The sequence below is a fragment of the Zootermopsis nevadensis genome, unplaced genomic scaffold, assembly GCF_977971745.1.
Source record: "Zootermopsis nevadensis isolate Lab colony 2312 unplaced genomic scaffold, Znev_1.0 Znev_ptg000003l, whole genome shotgun sequence".
NCBI classification, from domain to species: domain Eukaryota; kingdom Metazoa; phylum Arthropoda; class Insecta; order Blattodea; family Termopsidae; genus Zootermopsis; species Zootermopsis nevadensis.
The window spans coordinates 7,749,609-7,774,381 of record NW_028259135.1 but is presented as its reverse complement, the minus strand read 5'-3'; the positions used below and the strand labels follow the sequence as shown (position 1 = coordinate 7,774,381).

Below are 24,773 nucleotides of genomic sequence, written 5' to 3'. Positions count from 1 at the left end.
GAAGGAACAAGAATAAACACTACCTTATAAGTCGTGGTGAACGCCTTCTAACAGGTTTACCCATCAAACTACGTGTATCTCAGCCCTCGTGGCCAATGTGGGTAAAAACTTCGAAGTCCTCCCTCTGTAGGCCTTATCTCCGCCTGGAACAGCTTCAGGGCTCTGACGTCACCCCAGAGAACAGCCTAATTTCTCGATTTTGCACGCACAGTTCACGCTTGAGGCGAAGAAACCAATTGTCGAGAGTTGGTAGTCAGTCCAGTGCTTCAAAAACATTTTTGTGCACAAGAACTTGTCAATGGGGCACATTTTCATACACCTTTTATTCTTATCCACCAAACTACGTCCTTTGTTCAGCCACCGGTAAAATTCGGTAAATTATATTACCACAAAAACTTTTCTGATATTTGGGTAACCATACAAATTGTACAGCACTTTACTTTTGAGACATCTGGTAGCATCCGTGTTAGTCGACAGTAATACAGAATGAAGCTAGTTTTGTGCTTCCAAATAATAAAATAGGATTTATCAATGGATTTAATGCTCGTGAGCTACTCTGAGTTACTGAAAGTGCGTCGTTAAATAAACCATGAATAAATAAAAAATTAAGGCCTACTATAACCACACAAAATCAGCAGATTAATTTGGAAACACCCGGTAGCTTATGGGCCTCATCATTAAACGTGCGTAGGTTAATTGGCCCGTAAAATTACCCCAGAAACCAACATCCTAACAGAGACTCGAACCGAGGACTGTGTATTCGTGTCTGTGACCTTAGACCCTGTAATTTCCTCTCCGAAACGAAAGGATTTTGACTTGGCGTCGTTCTTTTTTCGCGTTTACGTTCCCGTCAACAGAAACCATCCTTGTCTGGAGTCGAACTCGGTGTCGAGGCCTTCGTTTCCGAAATCTCCTCTTCGAAGCAAAAAACTCTGATCCCTTCTTCTGTCTCGCTTGGTTTCGGAGCTACAGGAACCGCCCTTGAAGGAAATCGAACTCAAGACACTTTTCCCAGAGTTCTCACCTTCCTGTGTTCTCTCACTATTCAAAATGAATAATCGGGATTCGAAGGAAGGAAACGTTTTCCCTGTAGCAGGGGCGATGGGTTCAAAAGTGCTCGGGCCCCTCAAAAATCGTCTTTAAAATTAAACAAGTATAAAAAGACACGACGTTATTTTTAAATAAGGGCAAATTAAATTGTAAAATTTACTTCAAGCCTCTTCTCATTGCTTTTAAATTCATTTTCTTTTACATAGAAAATATTTAATATTAATTTTTAATTTCTTACAAATTATAACTTGGAGTAATTCAATTTGTATTTCTTTAATGTGTAAATTTGAAACGCAGGTGTTCTTATAAAACACGAACACGTGCAACAATCTCGGTTGGCATGCCATAAGGTTCATTTCTCAGTCCTTATGCACGCCTGAATGAACCGTATTGCACTCCCTCTACTCACTGTTGCGTCATAGGTGTATAAATATAAACAATTAGTCCTATTTAATGACCGCAATAAAACAATGATTGTCTGGCTTGCCACTATGAAACACCAAGATCTAAAATCACGACACTAATAAATATTTCACTTACACTTACAGTATCATCATGGCACTACAGACTAATTATTCCGTGCGGACATTAAAGATACAAGTCATTTAAATACGCAAAATAAAATTAACACGCACTGTCATTGCACAATTTCTGCATAATAGTCACCTCATTTAAAAGACGCATCCAATGTTAGAAGGAGGTCTGTTTAACGTGTTTTGTCCACGGCACTCCCAGTATAGAAGTACATGTACTCATTGCTCATGTCAACTTTGTTAATGGAAGTATCATTACGCCATGTAGTGCAACTCTCTAGCACATAAACGGAACAGACCTAGTGACACCTACAAACACAATCTGCTTTAAAAATAAACAATTCGGAGTTCTGCAGCGTAAACAGCGATTATTTACTTCAGAAACATTAACCCTTGTAATGGCTGAGTTGTCTTCTTTGATTTAGCACTGAATGTTCAAATATTATTTAGGCGACTTTAAGCTATAAATGGTTAATATCTAATTGATGCTGATGTGGCTACAAAACACTTGCACGAGAAAAATGCAAATGAAAATATAAAAAATTGTGAATATAAGAAATGTTTAAGAAAAAGAAAGGTCTTTACCATTCTTTTAAATATAAAAATGGTTGACTTCAACATGAACCGAAGAAGAGGTGAATTGTACCAAAATCACTCACAACTGCAATTTTCATAAACACAATTTCAGTGACGTAAGTTTACGTGTTTATAAACCGTGGAAGACCATTTGAAGTTGATATACGCTGAACTAAACTAATTAAAGTAAATAAAAGTAAAGCAGGAGATAAAATGGCAGCAAACGTCTGTTCAGAATCAGACGCCCTGGAGCCATGTTTATTAATTTTCTCAACTGGAAAACTGATAAATGCGGACGTAAGATTAATGGCGATCTTACAAACTCAGCTCATGACAAAATACCGACGTGCCTAATTAAGATACTCCAGTAAGAAGAGGCATTTTTGACAATTAGTAATAATTAATCCGAGCAATAAAGTAAACAACTTTTATGGATACCGTAGATTAATTTCCCTGTTCATAACAGCTCCTCCCACTCACACACAACGTGACCCAGATAAATGCAGTCCACACCCTGGCATTCTACGTCTTTTAAGATACTTTTTAATATTATCCACCCTGGTGGTATTTTACTTTAGGTCTTCCGACTAAAATTCTATACTCATTTCTCCATTTTTCCCTTGTGTACTACATTCTCCGCATGCCTCGTAAAAACCTTGTAAGTAAAGCTAACTAACCAACCAACTAACTAACTAACTCCCTGGTAGCAGAACCCGCAGGTTCAACACCGACAATACCAAAGACCGCCACCGGCCACGATCCTGAGCCAGCTCCATCCATTAGCCATCGTCACAGCCCAACTCCTTCTTGGTCTGCCCAGTGGTCTTTTCCATAAGGATTCCTTACCATAAATCTGCATGCACACCTTGCCTATCCCCCCCCCCATGTGCGCTACATGACCAGTCCATCGGAGCCTGTTTTCAAATGCTTGTAATCTACGTTCTTCCTTCAAGATAAGAGACCATGTCTCACAACCATACTATTACAATTTGCAGTCTTACACATTCTTACTTTGGATCCACCAACATAGTACTGTATGCCCTATACATATATGTCTTCTTATATCATGTCTTTTCTATAAATTTGTTTGCATGGAAATTTCTTTAATAGCCCAAATAAGTAATCTGCCTGGCTGATTAGTTACACAGGCTGTTGTATTCACAGAAGATACTTTCCTCCTCATCTCTTATTGAAATTCCATGCCATTTCAAGGAGCAACATTAAATTTTCAGTCCTAACCATCTTCTGCATAACCTTACGCTTTCTATTCCCATACTGTTGGCCTTGAGCCCGTAAATTTTTTTTATTTTATTGTCTTTCCATTCCGCAGTAATTATCATTCTTTCTTTGACTTGTTTTCCAAAACAAATATTTTATTACAAACAGCACTGATATTTTCAATAATTTTAGAAAATACACATTCTAAGTCAGCGATGAGTGTTTACTAGCAATTGTAAGCAAATGAAATAATGAAAAATGGCATCCTTCCAGCCAATAAGGATTCAGCTTCTACCTATATAGGTTAGACAAGCTGACACTATGCGATAGGCCCTTCTTCCTCCAAACCCTTCAGTTGACACCAGGATTATTTTCTTCTTCCCATTCAAGGACTGGATATGTTGACCTCTTCTCAGAGGAAAGAAATCATCTCCATCTCTTTCTTGGAGGCCCAGTGTACCATTTTTCAATAGATTGAATATGTTTGTCACGTAGGCATTCAAGGGGCATCCTGTACATGATTATGACATTTGTATTGGTATTCTCGTATTTCTTCCACCGTCCGTTCTGTTTCATTGTTTTCTTCCATCTTCAAATCCATTTTATGTCTTAGTGTAACTCCCAACATTGATATCAGAAATCTCATTTCCGATGTTTCAATTCTCCTTTTGCATTCTCTTAATATTCATATTTCACCCCCATACTAGGCAACACAGAGTTTTCCTCCGGGGGCTTCCCCGGTTTCTCCGTGGCATCCATTCACACACAGAAGAAGGCGATGGCAAACCACTTCTGGATCATCTGCCAAGAACGTATATGAACAGGTCCCAGTCCGAGAAAAGGATGGAAGGATCCTGTTCATATGGACCTGTCGTCAGATAGAACACTAAATAATAACTGTAGGGCTAGCTTCGAAATGATGTTATGTAATTGTAATTTTATTTCTTTCAACGTGTTCTTTCCCAATAATCTTTTAATGCAACCATTTAAGTTATTGTACCCATAATGTACTGTAGCTAGCCCTACAAATTATTTATGAGCAGCCCATTGACCTCAGACTGAGTCCAGGAAGTTAGACACTCAGAAAAACTATGAGAAGTCCTTGTAGGAGAGATATTTCATATTATGTTCATTATGGAATGTATTGATGTAGTATATGAGCCGGGATAGCTCAGTCAGTATAGTGACGAGCTATGGGCTGGACGACCGGGGTTCGATCCACGAAGGGGGCAGAGGATTTTTCCTCTAGCCTCTGCGTCCAGACCGGCTCTGGGGCCCACCCATCCTCCTGTCTAATTGGTACCGGAATCCTTTCCCGGGGGTAAAGCATGGCTGGGGCGTGATGCTGACAACTCACCCCCATCTGGTGCTGAGGTCAAGAAAGAGTAGGAGCTATACCTCCGCTCCCCTCCCCCAAGTGCCTGCATAGGCATGTAGTGGGACGCTTTACTTTATTTATTAATTTAGTATGACCTGACAAAGTTGACAAGAATGAACTTTTCTTGTGTTTCTTGAACAGGACAACGGTTTATTGCAGCATTATCTTTGGAAACCACATTGAAAGTATAATATTTCCTTAAAGTAAATGAAATATAAAACATCTTCATAGTATTTGAAGCCAGTTTCCTGTCAAATGCACCCAAAACAAAATTCACAGCCTGACTCTAGACTCCATTGCTTGTGATCACATTAGTGCAATTAGGACTTATGTGATGTTGCATGAATGAAACTTTTGGAATGCCAGTGTATTCCAAACAGTATATCTCTCCAACCCCCAACTTGGGCCCACACAAGGCTGTAGAGCCAATGATGACAACGATACCTCTCCAGTCTTGATACAGAAAGACTGTTTTATTATGTCTGTGTTACAAAATGTACAATAAAATAGATTAAAAAGCATAAAAACTTGTTGCATTGATATATTCTCTATAAAACAAATAAAATACATCATTCAATAAAATCTTATCGGGCAATCAGCCGCGTTAACTGGTTACCGTAGTAAACCGACGTTTCGGGAACCAACTCTGTCCCCAAGTTGTCGGGATGCAGCCTGATCCGGCTGCATCCCGACAACTTTAATAGGGATGGAGGTTTCACCTTGAGCAGAGCATGGTATCCGATGACAAACATGCTCTGGGGAAACACCAGGTAGAAGGCAGAGCCAGACAAACCGAGCGTTTGACTCCGCCCCCTAGCTCCTTGGGCCTGGGTCCGGACATGTGCACTGGTCTCGAGTAGGTAGTTACACAGGCGACTTCCGAGGTATCCAGTCACATCAGAAACGTCTGTTTACTACGGTAACCAGTTAACGCGGCTGATTGCCCGAGAAGATTTTATTGATTGTACTCATTACGAAAGTATCCTATAAATACATCATTGTTTATAAAATTGTATAAAGTTTACAACCCCAGTAGAGCAGAAGTAAAACCAGAAAATGGGTACACCCAGGTACCAGAAAGCCATCAGCAGTACCAGCATACATCAGGCAACCATCTCAATGATCCAGACCCTACTCCAAGAATGTCAAAATGGTAGCACAATGTATGGAGGTACTACTGTCAGTCCTTGCTATAGGCCCAGCATGACACTGTCTGACCTCAGGTCTGGGTCGCTCCACTCCAGAAGTCGAGACCAACATCCAGGCACTCGTCCATGCACTACTAAACACAAGAGTGTCAGAAATGTCATCCATTCCCATAGATGGGTTGGGGTTATAAAAACTTTAACCATCTGACATAAAAGTAACCATTAGGACCAAGGTGTCCAAAACTTCTTCCATGATGCTGATACCAGCAAACCCACTATATCTGTGAATTAAATAGTTGTCAAGAATCTAGTCTCTCAGTCCTAAATTTGCCTGGTCTGAACTCTCATTCACCATAGTGCACCTGGGAAAAAACAACACATAGTTAAAAAGAGAGTGACTAGCATTGGAAACAGAAACAGAAAGAAAGAGAAAAAGATGAACATTTTATGAATGCAAGACGTGAAAGGTTCCAGTGTTCTCACACTGCATGGAATGATTCGTGACTAAAGAAAAGGATGTTTCATTGATACACTACAGACTAGAGTTTGGCCAGGATACTTCATGCCAGGGTAAAAAAAGGAATCACATGCAGGACAGCACACCACTTAAAACCAGGCTACATACAATTTCACAAACTCCAGCACACTAAGATATTTTGTTGTTCGCGGGTTCAAACCCGGCCAAGGTCGATGGATTTTTAAGGGTGATAAAAATCCATAGCACAACTTCCTTTGGAGGAGAAGTAAAGCCAGCAGTATTTACAGCATGTAAAAGAACCTTACGAGCATGATACAAGATGTTTCATAAGCAAACTTCAGCGGCCATTTCTCACCCAAGTCTCCTGATTAATTGTGCAGAGTCAATGGGCTGGTCACTCACTACTCATAAATGCACACTTCAACAACAAGAAACCTAAGGAAGCCAAATTTCACAAGTGGACTCTAGAGCTTGAGAAGAAGAAGGTATTTTGTTGAAGCTGTAGATACCTGGACACTGGTCTCACTAACCACAAACACACAGTTGATATCTCTCTCTCTTTACTCTGTACTGCTTGATTTACTGAACTTACTTTTGTAGGACAGCTGTCTTACATTTCAGTACAGGTAAACCTCGATTTACGCCGGGGATGCGTTCCTGGACAAACTGGCGTAAATGGAATCGGCGTAAATTGAAACTTTTCATAATGTAAATCAATGGGAAGTCAATGACATGCGTTCCCGGCACCCAAAAATTGACGACTTAAGTTCCTCAAAAGTTGACTTTGCCTTATCCGTGATAGCAATTTCAGTCAAGGGAATGTTTTTTCGATTCATGTCATCCACCTATAGCAACAGTAATTTCTCCATTCTTTCTAAAAATTTACTTCTGCTATAACTCACTTGCATAGCACTTGCTCTCGTAGCCTGTTGCATTGACTGTTTTATTTTATATAAATTTTTCATTATGGTAGTCACAGTGGAAGGAGGCAACTTCATACTTCAGCACACATTACAACAGGTATCACCACCTTCTATTCTACAAATTTCGTCCATCTTATCTTCTAACGCAATAGACCTACGCAACTTTTTAGTAACACACTCACTTCTCTTACCAGACATGGTGGCTCTTCTACAATTTATAAATATAAAACAGTTGCTACTGCAGAATAGTGGTCAAACAACAACACAAACACATTCAGCACATTCAATGTGTCAACAAGAAGCAAACTGGGCGCATTTTTCCTTACTCCCTTATCAGACTGAACGCAAATGACTCACCGTGAAGAGTGACCAATGCTCACGTGACTATTGTGCAATGCTGGCAGATTTTTAGGAGATTATCTTGCAACTACTTAGCAATGAGTGCATAGGTGACTGCATTTATAATTTTTATTCAAAATCAGCGATGTAAGAATTACGATTTAGTATAAGAATCAGTACGAGAAACATTGTAAAACGTTATAAATAATAGTAAAATATATAATTTTTTTCCACTTTTTGACTTGCTGGTTTCAAAAGCGGCGCAAATTGAGGGTTACCTTTATTTGAGTAGAATACTATTAAAATTTCAAAATATACTCACTCACCAAATATCTTATATACATGTGTCAGCCAATAACCTAAGCAGGTGAATGCAATACAGGTAATAAAGTGAGAGTTCATTGCCAAGACACTGGCATTTGATACAGGGCAGTACACATACCTTACTGTAGAGACATTGCTACATTCAGCAGCTGTTGAATCCACGATTCTTGACTGAGCAGATATTGGATTGGCAGGTATTTACTCAGCATTGGTGGTTGACTGAGTACATTCTGAATCAGCAGCTGTTGAATGTGCAATTGTTGACTCATCAGATGTTGACTGAGCACATGTTGAATCGGCAGGTATTGGATTGGACAGTGTTGAATTGACAGGGACTGACTCGGCAGATGTTGTCTTGGCAGGTATTGACTCAGCACTGGTTGTTGACTGATCAGATTCTGAATCAGCAGGAACTGGCTTGGATGGTGTTGAATTGGTAGGCACTGAATCAGCCGATGTGCCCTGAAAAGCAGAAGGTGTGATGGAGTATTATACAATGAGGCCATAAACAAGAGACTTCACATAATGATCAATATGCCTAGTCAGTTACAGGACTGAGGAATCCTTTGCTGGTAGCATTACAAAGTTCATTAATTATCTGACTAGGGAATCTGCTGTTCCTTTTATAAGCCAGCACAAATGGCAAATATAAAATTTAAAAAAAAATCAAGGGACTACTTTCATTGCATTCTTCACCTCAGACCTGCTGCAAACTGATCATTTATTAACAATTTTTAACATCACCACATCTGACACCTCTCACCCTCCCTTTCACCTAGAATCCATACAGCTGTAAATAATGTTCTGCAACAAAGCTTTCTGTTCATGTGGTTAAAACTGATACCATTTGTACTTTCATCAGCAAGGAGAATGACAAAAAACAGATGCAGAAAAAGTGAAGTATATGTTCATGTCCCATTACCACACTCCAGGACAATATCCCAATAACAAAATAATTAATAAATCCCTCACAAATTTGTAACTGGTCAAAAGACCTAGAAACCAAGTCCTGATATGAAACCGGTACCTCCCAAATTTAAAGCAAGAGAGAGGTTCTCTATAAACCTTCCTGGATATCTGGAACAAAACATAATTCTACATTCTCCAGTGCACAGTGAAGCTATGCAGATGAGATGGAAGCTACATTATTCTGTTGGACGTGTTCTTGCTACTTACTTATAAAGTGCATATACATTGCTTATGATAAAAAACTATGAATTTAAAAGGTTCTTAAGTGATACTAAAACCACATGTAATTGTAATTCCAGTGTTACAGAATATTCACACTCATCACATGAAACAAATATTTTGTATGTGTATGTAAAGGTTTATTATAAAGAGGACTCATTCACATATGACTTGAATATTACTATTCTATCATGTTTGGCATGGTTTACACGTTTTATTGATATCGGTCTGTCCTGAAGAACTGAAATTTCAAAAACTTCCATATACCTTTGTTGGTGGGAAGATGAGACCACTTGCAGCCCTAGTTGCATCAGTTAACTGCCTTTCTTCTACAGAACCACTACTTGTACAGTCTTCCTGCAAATTGTCAGTCGGTGCCTGGACACTGGTCTCACTAAACATAGAAAAATTTTCATTATTTTCCAGAAGCTGCAGAGCAGATACTGTCTTCCTACAACAAAATACGTTGCAACACAGTTAATTTCCAATATTATGGTTGATCTTTCAGCAAGGACAATTATGATATTGATGGTGGAGGAAGGGGGTAACTTAAGAGAAACACAATAATATATACTGCTGATCAGTTTGTTAAAGCCACAATTAGGAGAAAGTGTAAGGTGTTTATTTTGGCAAAGAAATGACTGCAGTTAGCAAAACCTGATTCCCATGAACAATAATCCAGAAAATCCTAACTAGAAAAAGACAACCATATATAAACATTTTAAAGCAAACAATCTTTAAGCTATAAAATCAAGAAGGAAACTAATGTCTCCAAGATATAAACAATATTGTGTTGCAGCATTAAGATGCACAGAGCAAGACCATATCTAATATTTGCATGAAACTCAGGCTAATGCACACTGTAATGGGGAGAAAGCTTTGCAGTGCCAAACAATAAGGCCTTAAAAAAAGGTATTTTTTAAATTACCTTCAACAGGACTGAAAAACTCTCCTCATATAATGAAATATGCTAATTGTAGTGGAAGTTGGCAATGAAAACAGATTCATGAAATGTCTAAATTTCATGCAATAAGAGATAAGAAGAACAAGTAGCATGTACTTCATTACACTGTGAATACTGTCAAGTTCCTTACATCTTGGAACAAATGAGTATTTTAGATTTACTCACAGAAACTGATAGTGAAGATGCACAGTTTAGTTCCTACTTTTAGACGCATCTGTGATAAGAATGTGGGTAACGGAAAAGTGGCAAGAGTACAGAAGATGAAAGAACTCTAATCTCTTGCCATATCATTGACAGATGAACCCTTGAAAAATTATATGAGCCAAGGTAAACAGAATTCAGAATGAAAACTGCAAGTCACGTGGCATTAGAAACATCTTGCAAGCTAGAATCAAGTGAGCACACCGGCATAAGAGTGGCCAAACTGTGTCCTCTGTGCCAGAGAAGAAGAAATGGGATGATTCCAGGGCAATGACAATAGCATGAAAAGTTCTAAAGCAGTAAATGCCAAAGTTGGGAATGGTGATTCCACGTCAGACTGTGATTAGGTACAAAGAATTTCTCTGCAAGTGATCAGAAAGACTGCGTATGCAGAATGTCAGTCCCTTGTCCCTGTGTTTACCCCATAGTCATTAAAAACTGTGTCTGTATCATTTTATCTGTTAACTTAACACAGTTTCTTGAACTCTTACATATGTATAGAATAAAACAATGAATTTATAAATAAATAACTTATGTAAGAATCTTATTTCATTAGTTTCACAAGATGAATAATAACTTGTTTGTGGTCTACTTCAGAGGAAAATAGTTCCCAAAGAAAACCCAACAAAAGCTTTCATTTAGTGTGGATATTAAGATGATACATATCCAAAACATTTCTGAAAATTCAATTCAATTTGGAGTACAGACAAACAGTCAAGGAGCAAAAACATCTCTTGGGCCAAATTCATGCAATATATTTGAGTAGGATATAATTAAAATTTCAAAACATTCTCACTCATCAAATATCTTATACACAGAAGGTTCACCATGTGTCAGCCAATAACCTAAGCAGTTGAATGCAACACAGGTGCTAAGACACAGTTTGCTGCCAGACACTGGCATTTGGTACAGAGCAGTACACATACCTTATTGCAGAGTCACTGTCACATGACTCAAAATCTGTTAAATCAGCGATTGATGTTGACTGAGCACATGCTGAATCAGCTGGTGTTGAATCGGCAGGTATTGGATTGGACAGTGTTGAATTGGTAGGGAATGACTCAGCAGATGTTGACTGAGCGGCTGTTGGCTTGGCAAATATTGACTCAGCAGGAATTGGCTTGGATGGTGTTGAATCAGTGATTGCTGACTCAGCAGAAGTTACCTGAGCAGCTGTTGGCTTGGCAGGTATTGACTCAGCAGGAATTGGCTTGGACGGTGTTGAATCAGTGATTGCTGACTCAGCAGAAGTTACCTGAGCAGCTGTTGGCTTGGCAGGTATTGACTCAGCAGTGGTTGTTGACTGAGCAGATTCTGAATCAGCAGGAATTGGCTTGGACAGTGTTGAATCAGTGATTGCTGACTCAGAAGAAGTTACCTGAGCAGCTGTTGGCTTGGCAGGTATTGACTCAGCAGTGGTTGTTGACTGAGTAGATGCTGAATCAGCAGGAATTGGCTTTGGAAGTATTGAATTCGTATGCACTGACACAGCAGATGTGCTCTGAAAAACAGAAGGTATGTTGGAGTATTATACAGTGAAGCCATAAACAAGAGACTTTACATAATCATCAATATGCCTAGTCAGTTACAGGACTGAGGAATCCTTTGCTGTTAGCATTACAAAGTTAATTAATTATCTGACTAGGGAATCTGCTGTTATTTTTACAAGCCAGCACAAATGGCAAATATAAAATTTAAAAAAAAAATCAAGGGACAACAAGGGACTACTTTCATTGCATTCTTCACCTCAGATCTGGTGCAAACTGATCATTTATTAACAATTTTTAACATCACCACATCTGCCACCTCCCACCCTCCCTTTCACCTGGAATCCATACAGCTGTAAATAATGTTCTGCAACAAAGCCTTCTGTTCATGTGGTTAAAACTGATATCATTTGTACTTTCATCAGCAAGGAGAATGGCAAAAAACAGATGCAGAAAGAGTGAAGTATATGTTCATGTCCCATTACCACACTCCAGGACAATATCCCAATAACAAAATAATTAATAAATCCCTCACAAATTTGTAACTGGACAAAAGACCTAGAAACCAAGTCCTGATATGAAACTGGTACCTCCCAAATTTAAAGCAAGAGAGAGGTTCTCTATAAACCTTCCTGGATATCTGGAAACAAACATGATTCTGCATTCTCCAGTGCACACTGAAGCTATGTAGATGACATGGAAGCTACATTATTCTTTTGGACGTGTCCTCAAGTGTTGTTTTTGTTTCTCGGCTATACAACCTTGTTGTGAGTTTTTGCCGCTTCCTTTTCGGAGGTTTCTTGGTCTTGGTCGTGAAGCAGTGAGTGACCAGCCCACTGACTCTGCACAATTTCTACTCAATCCTGATTTGACTGCCACAGCCACCTAGCAGTTAATCAGGAGGCTTTGGGTGAGAAATGGGCACTGAATTTTGCTTACGAAACATATTTATCTCCAGCGTTAAGTTTACCAATGCGCCCATACTCAAATGACATGTTTCTAGTGTCTATCCTCGCCTGCGGCACTTGTCGATATCTGTCAAAATCAAAACAGCACCAAGGATGTTTTCCTGCACTACCACTGGATCTTATTAAGTGATACTAAAAACACATGTAATTGTTATTGTAATTTCAAAGTCACAGAATATTCACAATCAACACAGCTAATTTGCTATGAAATATGTAAGCTAATTTATTTGTCTATACCTGTGGGTATTCCTCTTTAGGCTTCTTTTCTTTTGAAGAGGTATCTGAGTTCCGACGCACACACCTCATGCACTTCCGAGCGGAGTGGCGGAGCCTGGTAAGGATTTTCTTCACCCCACCCTGACGCATGACTTTTTCTGCAGTAAAAGGAGCACAAATTTTACAGTTAAAATTTTTAAATCTTCATGGTAAAAGTATACTAAGGAACTAGAAAATTATGCATACTGCTGAACCTATCAGGGATGTCTGAAGTGGAGAAACATGGTGCACCATCTTGTTCTTTGCAAATACTAAAAAGTTATGCCCCAAAGTTTGAAAGCTTGTGACATCATGTAACATATCCATGTAAAGTTCAGAATTACAATCAAGACATGTATGAGCATTAACAAATAATTTATACATGTATGTAAAGATTTATTATAAAGAGGACTCATTTAGATATGAGTTCATTACTATTCTAGCATATTTGGCATGGTGACCAGACAAAACCGTACAAGACAAAACCGTACACGAAAATTGCGCACAGAAAGAAGCTCACTGTCATGAATGCTCACACGAAAATTACTCACACGGACAAATGCTCACACGGACAAATGCTCACACTGACAAATGCACACACTGATAAATGCTCACACTGACAAATGCTCACACGTACGAATGCTCACATGGACGAATGCCTATATTCACAATACTATAAGTAATCGGAAGCGTTAACTGGTTACCGTAGTAAACCGACGTTTCGGAATCAAATTCAATAAAATATTCTCGGGCAATCAGCCGCGTTAATTTTTTACCGTAGTACACCGACGTTTCGGGAACAAATTCAATACAATCTTCTCGGGCAATCAGCCGCGTTAACTTTTTACCGTAGTACACATTCCGTAGTAACCGACGTTTCGGGAAAATGTTCAATACAATCTTCTCGGGCAATTAGCCGCGTTAACTGGTTACCGTAGTAAACCGAAGTTTCGGGAACAAACTGTCCCCATCTTCAGTGTTTGTTCCGGTCCAAATTACATCTTCTGCTGAGGTAATTTCATCATACTATTTCGTTTTCTTATTATTTTATTAAGCTGAACGTCTTTTAAGGTTTCGTTTCAAAATTTTAACTTCTTGTACTGTTTGGAGTGTGATACTGTGATGGACACTTCCATTTCATGGCATCTACCTAACTGTTTAAGACAAAGAATCAGAAACGTTAACTGGTTACCGTAGTAAACCGACGTTTCGGGAACAAACCCTGAAGATGGGGACAGAGTTTGTTCCTGAAACTTCGGTTTACTACGATAACAATCAGCTGCGTAACTGGTTACCGTAGTAAACCGACGTTTCGGGAACAAATACAATAAAATATTCTTGAGCAACAACCGCGTTAACCTTTATCTTACTAGCGGTTCTTTTCTGGGAAGTAAATTGTGTAGTCAGCCCTACGAACATTCTCGGTGCGGATCTCAAAACTTGGAGCATTGTAAGAAGACTTGGCTACGTCTTTTGGCCTATTTTAGGGGCTGCACATATTGAAACATTTTCTCTGGGGTTTTGGCAAGGTCAGCCTGAGCTGTCGACCCGGGAACTGTAACCATAAACAGCAATAAACATTGTTATTGTCAAGTGGGTTTCGGCTTCGTTTTCAGGCCACTAATCAAAGCTTCACACATATCCTCGGCATGATGGGTGAAAAATATTTTGTGCATCAACTGAAGTAGGGGAGACAAATTTTTCTGTGTGGTCATTAGTTCACAACTATGTCAAATCAGCTTCCGAATAAGAAATGAAAGTTACTAAGGCCTATTTAGGCAATTAAGATATTAACTGCATTTTTAAAAAAAACTCTATGTATTCTCTGTTCCATTCGAATAAATATGGCTTTTATTTCGTCAATTTATCATGTTTACTTTAGATAACATTACAGTTTTCCGTAGAGCGTGCACAAAAGTTTAAAAACCTACCAAAAACCGGAACAAACACTGAAGATGGGGACAGTTTGTTCCCGAAACTTCGGTTTACTACGGTAACCAGTTAACGCGGCTGATTGCCCGAGAAGATTGTATTGAACATTTTCCCTAAACGTCGGTTTACTACGGTAAAAATTTAACGCGGCTGATTGCTCGAGAATATTTTATTGAATTTGTTCCCGAAACGTCGGTTTACTACGGTAACCAGTTAACGCAGCTGATTGTTATTGTAGTAAACCGACGTTTCAGGAACAAACTCTGTCCCCATCTTCAGGGTTTGTTCCCGAAACGTCGGTTTACTACGGTAACCAGTTAACGTTTCTGATTCTTTGTCTTAAACAGTTAGGTAGATGCCATGAAATGGAAGTGTCCATCACAGTATCACACTCCAAACAGTACAAGAAGTTAAAATTTTGAAACGAAACCTTAAAAGACGTTCAGCTTAATAAAATAATAAGAAAACGAAATAGTATGATGAAATTACCTCAGCAGAAGATGTAATTTGGACCGGAACAAACACTGAAGATGGGGACAGTTTGTTCCCGAAACTTCGGTTTACTACGGTAACCAGTTAACGCGGCTAATTGCCCGAGAAGATTGTATTGAACATTTTCCCGAAACGTCGGTTACTACGGAATGTGTACTACGGTAAAAAGTTAACGCGGCTGATTGCCCGAGAAGATTGTATTGAATTTGTTCCCGAAACGTCGGTGTACTACGGTAAAAAATTAACGCGGCTGATTGCCCGAGAATATTTTATTGAATTTGATTCCGAAACGTCGGTTTACTACGGTAACCAGTTAACGCTTCCGATTACTTATAGTATTGTGAATATAGGCATTCGTCCATGTGAGCATTCGTACGTGTGAGCATTTGTCAGTGTGAGCATTTATCAGTGTGTGCATTTGTCAGTGTGAGCATTTGTCCGTGTGAGCATTTGTCCGTGTGAGTAATTTTCGTGTGAGCATTCATGACAGTGAGCTTCTTTCTGTGCGCAATTTTCGTGTACGGTTTTGTCTTGTACGGTTTTGTCATGGAACCATTTGGCATGGTTTACACGTTTTATTGATATTGGTCTGTCCTGTAAGTAAACAAATAAAATGTCAGAAACTTGTACATACTTTTGTTGGTGGGAAGATGAAACTGGTGGATATTCCCTTCACCGCTTCCAGCCCTCATTGCATCAGTTAACTGCCTCTCTTCTACAGAGCCTCGAGTTGTAGAGTCTTCCCGCACAATGACAGTAGGTGCCTGGACACTGGTCTCAATATCTTCTGACAAATCACTATCTCCTGAAAGCTGTGGTGCAGAAACTGCCCTCCTACAACAAAATAAGTTGCAGCACAGATAATTTCCACTATTATGTTTGATCTTTCAGCATTTGGAATTATGATATTGATGGAGGAATGAAAGAGTCAATACAGAATAATTCCTACTGAAGTCTCCTATAATTAATTCATCACATCATATGAATTTGATGATGGCAACAGATACCGTATATCTCTTTCAGCCTATCTGGAATGTATACAAGGTGTATGTTAACAAAACAGAGGTAGTAAGTGATAGTAGCTGACAATCTAGGGAAGTGACCATCACATGATCCACGTAGTCCACTTGATTTATCCGTTTATTGCTGTAGTAATGCAGTATACAGTGTCAAAATAAGACATGTCAGTGAATGAGTTTCTGTACAAGTGCAATGATGTAATGTTATTTGTTTCAACATGACTTAAAACATTCAAGTGCAGTGTTCTAGACCATCACCAATCATTCACTCCCAAGGGAAGAGTCTGCACATAAGTTATAAAATGATAATTGTAATTATGTTTAAGGATATACTGTAGGGTAATTCTGTTTCAACACTAACAGTCACAGCAGAAGTGGATTTGACAAGGCTAATAATGTTCCAGCTCGGGGCAAGCCTCAGCTACTGGGCAGGTCACAGGTGGCGGATAGTGAATGACCCTCAGATATGAGGGTTAGCTGTGAATAAGGGGAGACCCACATAAGCAGTCCCGGACCGAGGCGGCAAGACCGGAGAGTGTTTGAGCGTAGCTGGTGGCAGGGCTATGCCCATCAAATACCACATGAGCTCAGTGAAGGTCCTGTGACCTGGCGAGTAAGCACCGCCAGTAAGTAAGTGCTGCCCCCACTGCCTTGTGGGTAAGGGAGGGATCCCCAAAGGCTAAGGGAAGGAAAACCCTGACAGAAAACCAAGGGGTAGAAGGGGCTCCATAGGTGTAGAGAAACTAATCCTTCTAAGGGAAAGAACCCTGAATAAAAACTTCTGGTCCTCCAGGAAGATGGGGGTTGGACATTGGGCTAACAACCCAATTCTGGAAAAAGCTGACGTTCAGACACTCTTGAGACGAGGCCTCGGAAACATGACCCCCTTTGGTAGATGACTTTGAAAACGGAAAAAGGACATGATTTTGGCTACATGGAACATTAGAAGCTTACGAAAACCGGGCGCTTTGGCAAGGCTCAAGGAAGAACTAGGTAAATATAAAGTTGATATTGCTGCAGTGCAAGAGATGAGGTGGAATGGAAGTGGCATTATGGACTCTGGCGAGTATACGGTACATAGAAGTATTAAAAACAGAATCATTGACTTCATACCAGTAAATGAGAGAATGTGTACATTAAGAATCAGAGGAAGATTTCTGTGTTCATGCGCCCACAGAAGACAAGGAGGAAGAGCAAAAGAATGATTTCTGCGTAAAACTAAATAACATCTACATGAAGGCCCCGAAAAGTGACATAAAACTAGTTATCGGTGACTTCAACGCTCAAGTAGGGAAAGACCATGCAATGGCCCAAAACGTAGGAAAGTATACCCTACATGAGGAAACCGATGATAATGGTTGGAGGATGATAGACTTTGCAACCACTAGAAATATGACTATCAGTAGCAACCTCTTCCCTCATAAGAGAATACATTTAGAAACATGGATCTCACCAGATGCACAATCCCACAACCAAATAGACCATGTGCTGATAGATGCCCGACACGCCTCTGATGTCATGGATGTAAGGACATATAGAGGAGCGGACTTCGATAGCGATCATAATATGGTGAAAGTGAGGATGAGACAACGGATCTCCAGGGCCAGTTGTACAAAAGTACACACCAGTAAAAAAATTTGACACTGATAAACTAAAAGATGGCCTTATAGCAAGGGAATATAAAATAGAATTGGAATCCACCTTGGAGATGGCAGTGGAAACAGAGGAGGTACACGGGGTTAAAAGGAGGTGGAACAAGATCAAGAATGCTGTACAAGTAGTAACTGAAAACATGCTGCGAATACACAAACAAAAGAAAAGGAATAACTGGTATGATGACGATTGTCGAATAGCCCTGGAAAAGAGAAATGAAGCACGTAAGAAGATACTACAAAGAAGTAAAAGAGCAAATGTACAGGCATACAAGGAAGCAAGGAAACAGGCAAAGAACTTATGCAGAAGGAAGAAACGTCAATATGAAGAGGAACAACTAGAAGAAGCACAAAACAGGTTCAGAAGAGGAGAGGTACGAAAGTTTTATGAAAGTGTAAGACAGATGAGAGGCTGCTTCCAACCAAGAACATCTATATGCAGAAACAAGGATGGAGAATTGGTAGGGGATGAAGTGAGTGTCCTTAATACTTGGAAGGAGTACTTTGAGAAGCTGCTTAACCCAGGAGAAGGAACACCAACGCAAGAAGAAGGAAAAATATACTGTGGACCAGAAAGGGAAATCACTCCACCTTCTTTACAAGAAGTAACTGCAACAATAAAAGCGTTTAAATTAAATTGTTCTCCTGGGGAAGACTCTATCTCAGCCGAGTTGATTAAATACGGTGCTAGAATGCTGTGGAAACACATACATTCTTTATGTGAATTGGTGTGGAAGACGGAGACCATGCCTGAAGAATGGCATACAGCAATTATCTGCCCAATACACAAAAAAGGCAACAAGTTACATTGCGGGAATTACCGAGGGATCTCAATCCTTAAGGTTACCTAAAAATATTTGCAGCAGTATTATCGAAGCGCCTGGAGCTTTATGTTGAAGATTGTTTAGGAGACTACCAGTGTGGTTTTAGGAAAAACTGATCAACAATTGACCAGATTCATTGCCTTAGAACTACACTGGAGAAGACATGCGAACGAAACATCGAAGTACATTAATTATATATCGACTTCAAACAGGCCTACGATAGAATAGATAGAAATCAGCTAATAGAAATAATGAGAGAATTCGGATTTCCTGCAAAGTTAGTAAGATTGGTGAAAATGACCCTGACAAATACTTGCAATAAGGTGAAAATACAAGGTAGGGTCTCTGACAGCTTTGAAACAGTGGCGGGCTTAAAACAGGGCGACCCTCTGTCTACACAGCTATTTAACATTTGTCTAGAAAAGGTCATTAGAGCAATCAAAAAAAAACCCTGGAGGACACATCTTTAACAGAACCTGTCGGACACTCGCATATGCAATGATTTGGTGGCACTGGGAAGAAGCATGAAGTACCTCACAGAACCAATGGAAGAGATAATTACTGCACCCAAGAAAGTAGGCCTAGAGATTAACAACACCAAAAGCAAGTACATGCTGAACAAGACGAGCAGAGCCAGTGAGCCTGGGGTTGTAGAGATTGCTGGGAGGGAATTTGAAAGAGTGGAGTCTTTCAAATATCTAGGCTCCTTGATCACAAGCTGTAATGACATCCTCACAGAAATAAAAGCAAGAATCGCTGTGGGTAACAAATGCTACTACGCTCTAGGCCAAGTTCTCAGGAAAAGGTATATCCACCAAAACCTTAAAATGCGGTTGTACACCACTATAATACGACCTATAGTATTGTACGGAGCTGAAAGAATGCATATGTCCTGGGAAAGGAAAATTTTAAGGCAGATATTTGGTCTAATATGTGACAATGGCCTATGGAGAATTAGAATGAATATTGAGCTGGAGAAGCTGTTCAAAAACTCAGATATTGTAGCTGTAATAAAGGCAAGAAGGATAGAATGGCTTGGACATATACTCTGAATGAGTGATGATAGAGTATGTAAGATGATCATCAATAGTAAACTTCCTGGCAAATTAAAGAAAGGAAGACTGAAACTCTGGTGGATCGAAGACGTGGAGTCTGATCTTAAACAGGTGGGCGTAAGAGGCTGGAGAATGAAAGCACAGAATAGGGAAGACTGGGCAGCGATCTCAAGAGAAGCCAAGGCTATACTGAAAGGGCCGTAGTGCTAGCGAAGAAGAAGAATACTGTTCTAGACAATAAAGGAGAAAATATCCTCCAGCAAGTTTCACTGGCACAAATAAGAGAGGGAGAGAGACAGAAGAAAAAATAAAGCTCATAAGTTTCTTAAAGCTACCATAAAAATAAAAGTGTGGGGTGTCCGTTTCAGCAAATGAAATAGCTGCAATTTGCAATTCTGACTACTTTAAAAAATTATCCAGAAAAAACTAACTTCAAGATGACAACTGTGCATAAACCTTTTACAAAAAACAAACTTTATGCTACAGAAACAACAAATAAATGATGCCTCCATGAAAAAAAAATACTGTGCTGTAGTACTTAAAGCAAAGCCATCAATTATTTAGATAATACCTAGGTTAATGCATACTACACTAATTAAATGGCTTAGTAGGACTACTGAAGATGGCTTTGCATTGTTGTGTTTTTAAAATGACTTCCAACAGGACTAAAAAGATCTCTTCATACACAAAACACTACTAATTGAGTGAAAGTTGGCAATGAAAAGGAATTCAACCACATTTCAAGTAATAAGTTACAACAAAAAGAAACAGCATGTACTTCATTACACTTGCCTACATCTTCGAACAAAGAGAGTATTTCAGATTCAATCATAAATCTGATGGTGAAGATGTCCAGTCTAGTTCCTATTTTCAGACATATGTGTGACAAGAATGTGGTTGGTGTAAAATCAGCCAAAGGACTCTTTATCTCCTGTCCCAACATTGACAAATGAACCCTTCAAAACTTATATGAATCAAGGTAAACAGGGGTAAAGCAGAATGAAAACTTTGGGTCAACCGGCATTAGAAGCTCTTGCAAGCTAGAATCAAGTGGGGGTACCTGCATAAAAGTAGCCAAACTGTGTCCTCTGTGTCATAGAAGAAGAAAAGGTATGACTCCAAGACAATGACAATAGCATGAAAAGTACTAAAGAAGTTAGTGCCAAAGTTGGGGGATTGTGAATCAATATCAGACTGTGATTAATTATAAAGAACTTTACTGGAAGTGATCAGAATGACTGTGTATGCAGTATGTCGGCCCCCTGTCAGCTCTTGCCTCGTGTTTATTTTGACTTCCTCCATTAGTTTTATAAGATGAAGAAGAAACTAATTATGGACATTAGCAAACTGTTCTTCTATCACTTACTAAATAATCCCAACAAAAGCCATCATATGCTGTGGATATTAAGGTGACATATAGATTGACTGAAAAGTCTTGAAACCCATTCATGATACATATTCTATTTGTCAAATAATAAATTACACTGATACCAGGAAACAAAAGCTATATTAAGTGTTGGAACTGTCCGCCGCATTCAGTAACGCATGCATTCACTCATTTCATGATGTCTGATGCAACTTGATGAAGAGTTTCTGCAGTGTTAGAAACAGTTTAACAGATGAGATATTGTGAATTTGACTGGCACAGGAGAATCAGGAAGTATATTTCTAAACTCATTCTGGCAAATTAAGTGAAAATGCCAGGCATTGTTCGACACCGAACACGTCACACTTGGGAAAAAGTCTTGAACTTTGACCACTGAAAGACAACTGACATACTGGTTAAAGCAGATTAAAAAGTGATGTAGACTGCATGCATTCTTGTACAGTCACAGGAAGATTGTGTGTTTATTAATCCAACAAAACTGTACTGAATCGTAACCATCAATATATATTCTAATTTTGGTTGTGTGAATTTTGATCAACCTGCATATGTACAATATTTCTGGAAATTAATTTCAGTGTGTGATACACAGAAATAGACATGGTTGAAAAGCATATTCTCTTTGTGCCCATACATGCAATATATTAGAGAAGGCTACAATGAAGCTCTCAAAATGTTCTCATCTATCAAATATGTAAATATATAACTAGCACTTAGCATAGTGAAGTTCACATACCTTATTGGAAAGTCACTGTCACATGATTCAGCAGATGTTGACTTGACAGGCATTGAATTGGTGAATGAGCTCTGGAAAACAGAAAGTATTAGATGGTGAAGTTATAAACATGAAAGTTCACAAAAAACGTTGTCAGTGGAACCACGGTTCCGGAGAATTTGACGTAAATATGTCTATACATGCTTTACAATTGAGATAAGTTTGATTAAGACTTTGCTTATTTAACTTGAATTAGTTACGCTTAAGATGGGTCTGTGGTAGCTGAATGTAATGTAACGAAATGTAATGTAAGGTAAGGTAGGGTAAGGTAAGGTAAGGTAAGGTAAGGTAAGGTAAGGTAAGGTAAGGTAAGGTAAGGTAAGGTAAGGTAAGGTAATGTAATGTAACTATGTAGGTAACCATTGTTATTTATTTGTTGATAAACAGATGACGTTTCCTAGGTAACATAACAATGAAGTTACACTTTTTCGTTTCCCTTTTTCGTAACACATTTTTGCCGAATGACCCTTCCTTATAGATGTATTTACGTCAAAAATCAACAGTCAGTTGTAGGAATGAGAGAACCTTCACTGTTAGCAATACACACGTCATGTAGTATCAGGCTATAAAATTACCTGTGCCTGACTTAAGTGTGGCAGAAATGTAATCTACAACATCAAGAGACAACAAATAATTTGTTTACTTGCTCTCCACATAATCTTCACATTAAACATGCTGTAAACTAAGTTGATTGGTCTGCCACGTCCTTTCACATCTGCTCCCAATGTACTTCGACATTCACTGACACTTTTTAATGACAAAGCCATTTCCACATCTCAGTTTTATTACTTAACCTTTCAGCTAATAGATCCATACAGCAGCAACTAATGTTCTGCAACAATGCTTTCTGTTTTGTATTGTCAACAGAGACACCATTTGTTTTCTCACAAGCAACAGTAGTCTAGAAGTAAATACACAGAAAATGAAGCATATGTTCATGTAAGACTGCAGAAAAATATCACACTAAGAGGATACCTATTTTACAAATGAGTAACTGATTAGGATACCTGGGTAATAGGGCACGATAAAAACCTGGGACCTCCCAAATGCAAAGAAAGAGAGAGGTCTACCATAAAGCTTTATTGAATCTTTGGGACATAATATGGATTCACCTTATCCTGCCCACCAACATGCTCTGCAGATAAGAAGGACCCTACAAATCTGCTTTTAATGCAGTCTAACTCAATCAGGACTAAATTTGTGATATGCTCAAACAACTTAAGCATCTGTTTTAATGTAGAATGACCTGGTGTGAGACGATTACACTAACAAGTTCATGGAACTACTGGAAAAGTTTCTTTTAGAGATAGTCGTGGAACTAATGCTGTACTGGATGCTTACTCATGTAAAGCAAACTCCACTGGTACAACCTGTATCACAAGTATATACTGTGAAAATTAAAAAAATTGTTATGTGCCTATACAAACTGCCAATCAAAATTGCCCAATCTAAATGAAGACCTAAACGTCTTGACTACTTTATGCAAAATTCTGAAATATTAGTTTTTCTAAAAACAATTTACCCACTCATGAGACATACAGATAGCTGGTGCAATTTTAATACAAACTCCAGGGTTTGAAACATGCCTGCAAATGGCAAATTATAATTCTGTTCATGACAGAATTCACAAAAGATATAACATTCATATGGAGTGGAAGTATTTTTTAAAGCCACACAATTAAAGCAGCACGGCCAAACTGCCAGCTGAAATTCTATTAAATTTTCAAAAGCTAAATCTCTGCATAAAACAGTGACAAATCCTGCATTTCAAAACTACAGGCAAATTCTGTTACTAACATAATTTTCAAAAATACTTGAAAATGTTATAAACAAACAAGTAATTGACAACCAGCTTGGATTTAGATAAGGCTTGCCAACTGATACAGTTTTGTACAAATTCTTAGATGAAATCTTGTGCCCTTAATGATAACACAAATGTCGGTGGAATAATCTGTGTACTTGCTTGCTTGTGTGAATCATGACATATAATTATTACTGTAGTTAACTATGTCACATGTTCCACATCCTTGGCTTGTACTGTAAAGAATCTGTGGAGTGTAAATAAATTCTAATACCATATGAACACCAATATCACTATGGCTTTGATTTATCATATGCTGCTTCGAATAATAACTAACTCGCTTTCAGCTTTCCACTTGGTTAATTTCAGATGCCAAAATCGGCTGTTCCTGCTATCAGTGTAGGGAAATGGTGACTACATCATAATTAGAATTATTTCACTTACCAGTTTTCCGTTCATTATCTTGCAGTACTCGGGTTTGTAAAGTCTTTTGGCACAGTCCTCTCTGTAATCTAGGTTTCAAGAGAATGGCTTACCGTTCCTCTTCAAGTTTGTTTTTAAACACGTATCCACAGAAACACAATAATAAGACAAACTAACTAAATCAAGAATACTTTGTTTATTTCTGTTGCTATAGATACCAACTAAGAGAATCAAACAACAGAAACACCAACATACTAACAACGCAGCACAAGATCAAAATAAACATTTTGTGTAATGCAATAAATCGTTTTAAAAAGTGACAACTAAGTTAAGACACTTGGTAAGATGGTAATTAATTAGTGTACGGCATAACCTATTGAAAACTA

The 24,773-nt window shown here is 38.7% G+C and overlaps 1 protein-coding gene across 2 annotated transcripts; it reads right to left on the bottom strand.

The window, feature by feature from the left end:
* Positions 1–5,202: 5,202 nt before the first annotated feature.
* Positions 5,203–24,566, bottom strand: LOC110838174 (uncharacterized). Of its 2 annotated transcripts, none has more exons than XM_087342004.1 (8): positions 24,409–24,566; positions 22,125–22,195; positions 16,089–16,288; positions 13,013–13,149; positions 11,247–11,821; positions 9,423–9,549; positions 8,086–8,429; positions 5,203–6,265 (listed from the first exon to the last, which is right to left on the bottom strand). In XM_087342004.1, the coding sequence occupies exons 1-7, from the start codon at positions 24,421–24,423 to the stop codon at positions 8,166–8,168; spliced, it is 1,389 nt and encodes a 462-aa protein (XP_087198130.1). In that variant the 5' UTR covers positions 24,424–24,566; the 3' UTR covers positions 5,203–6,265; positions 8,086–8,165. The 2 variants fall into 2 exon arrangements, with proteins under 2 accessions (XP_087198130.1, XP_087198131.1); XM_087342005.1 differs by lacking the exon at positions 24,409–24,566 and adding an exon at positions 22,958–22,976.
* Between the last annotated feature and the right edge of the window lie 207 nt (positions 24,567–24,773).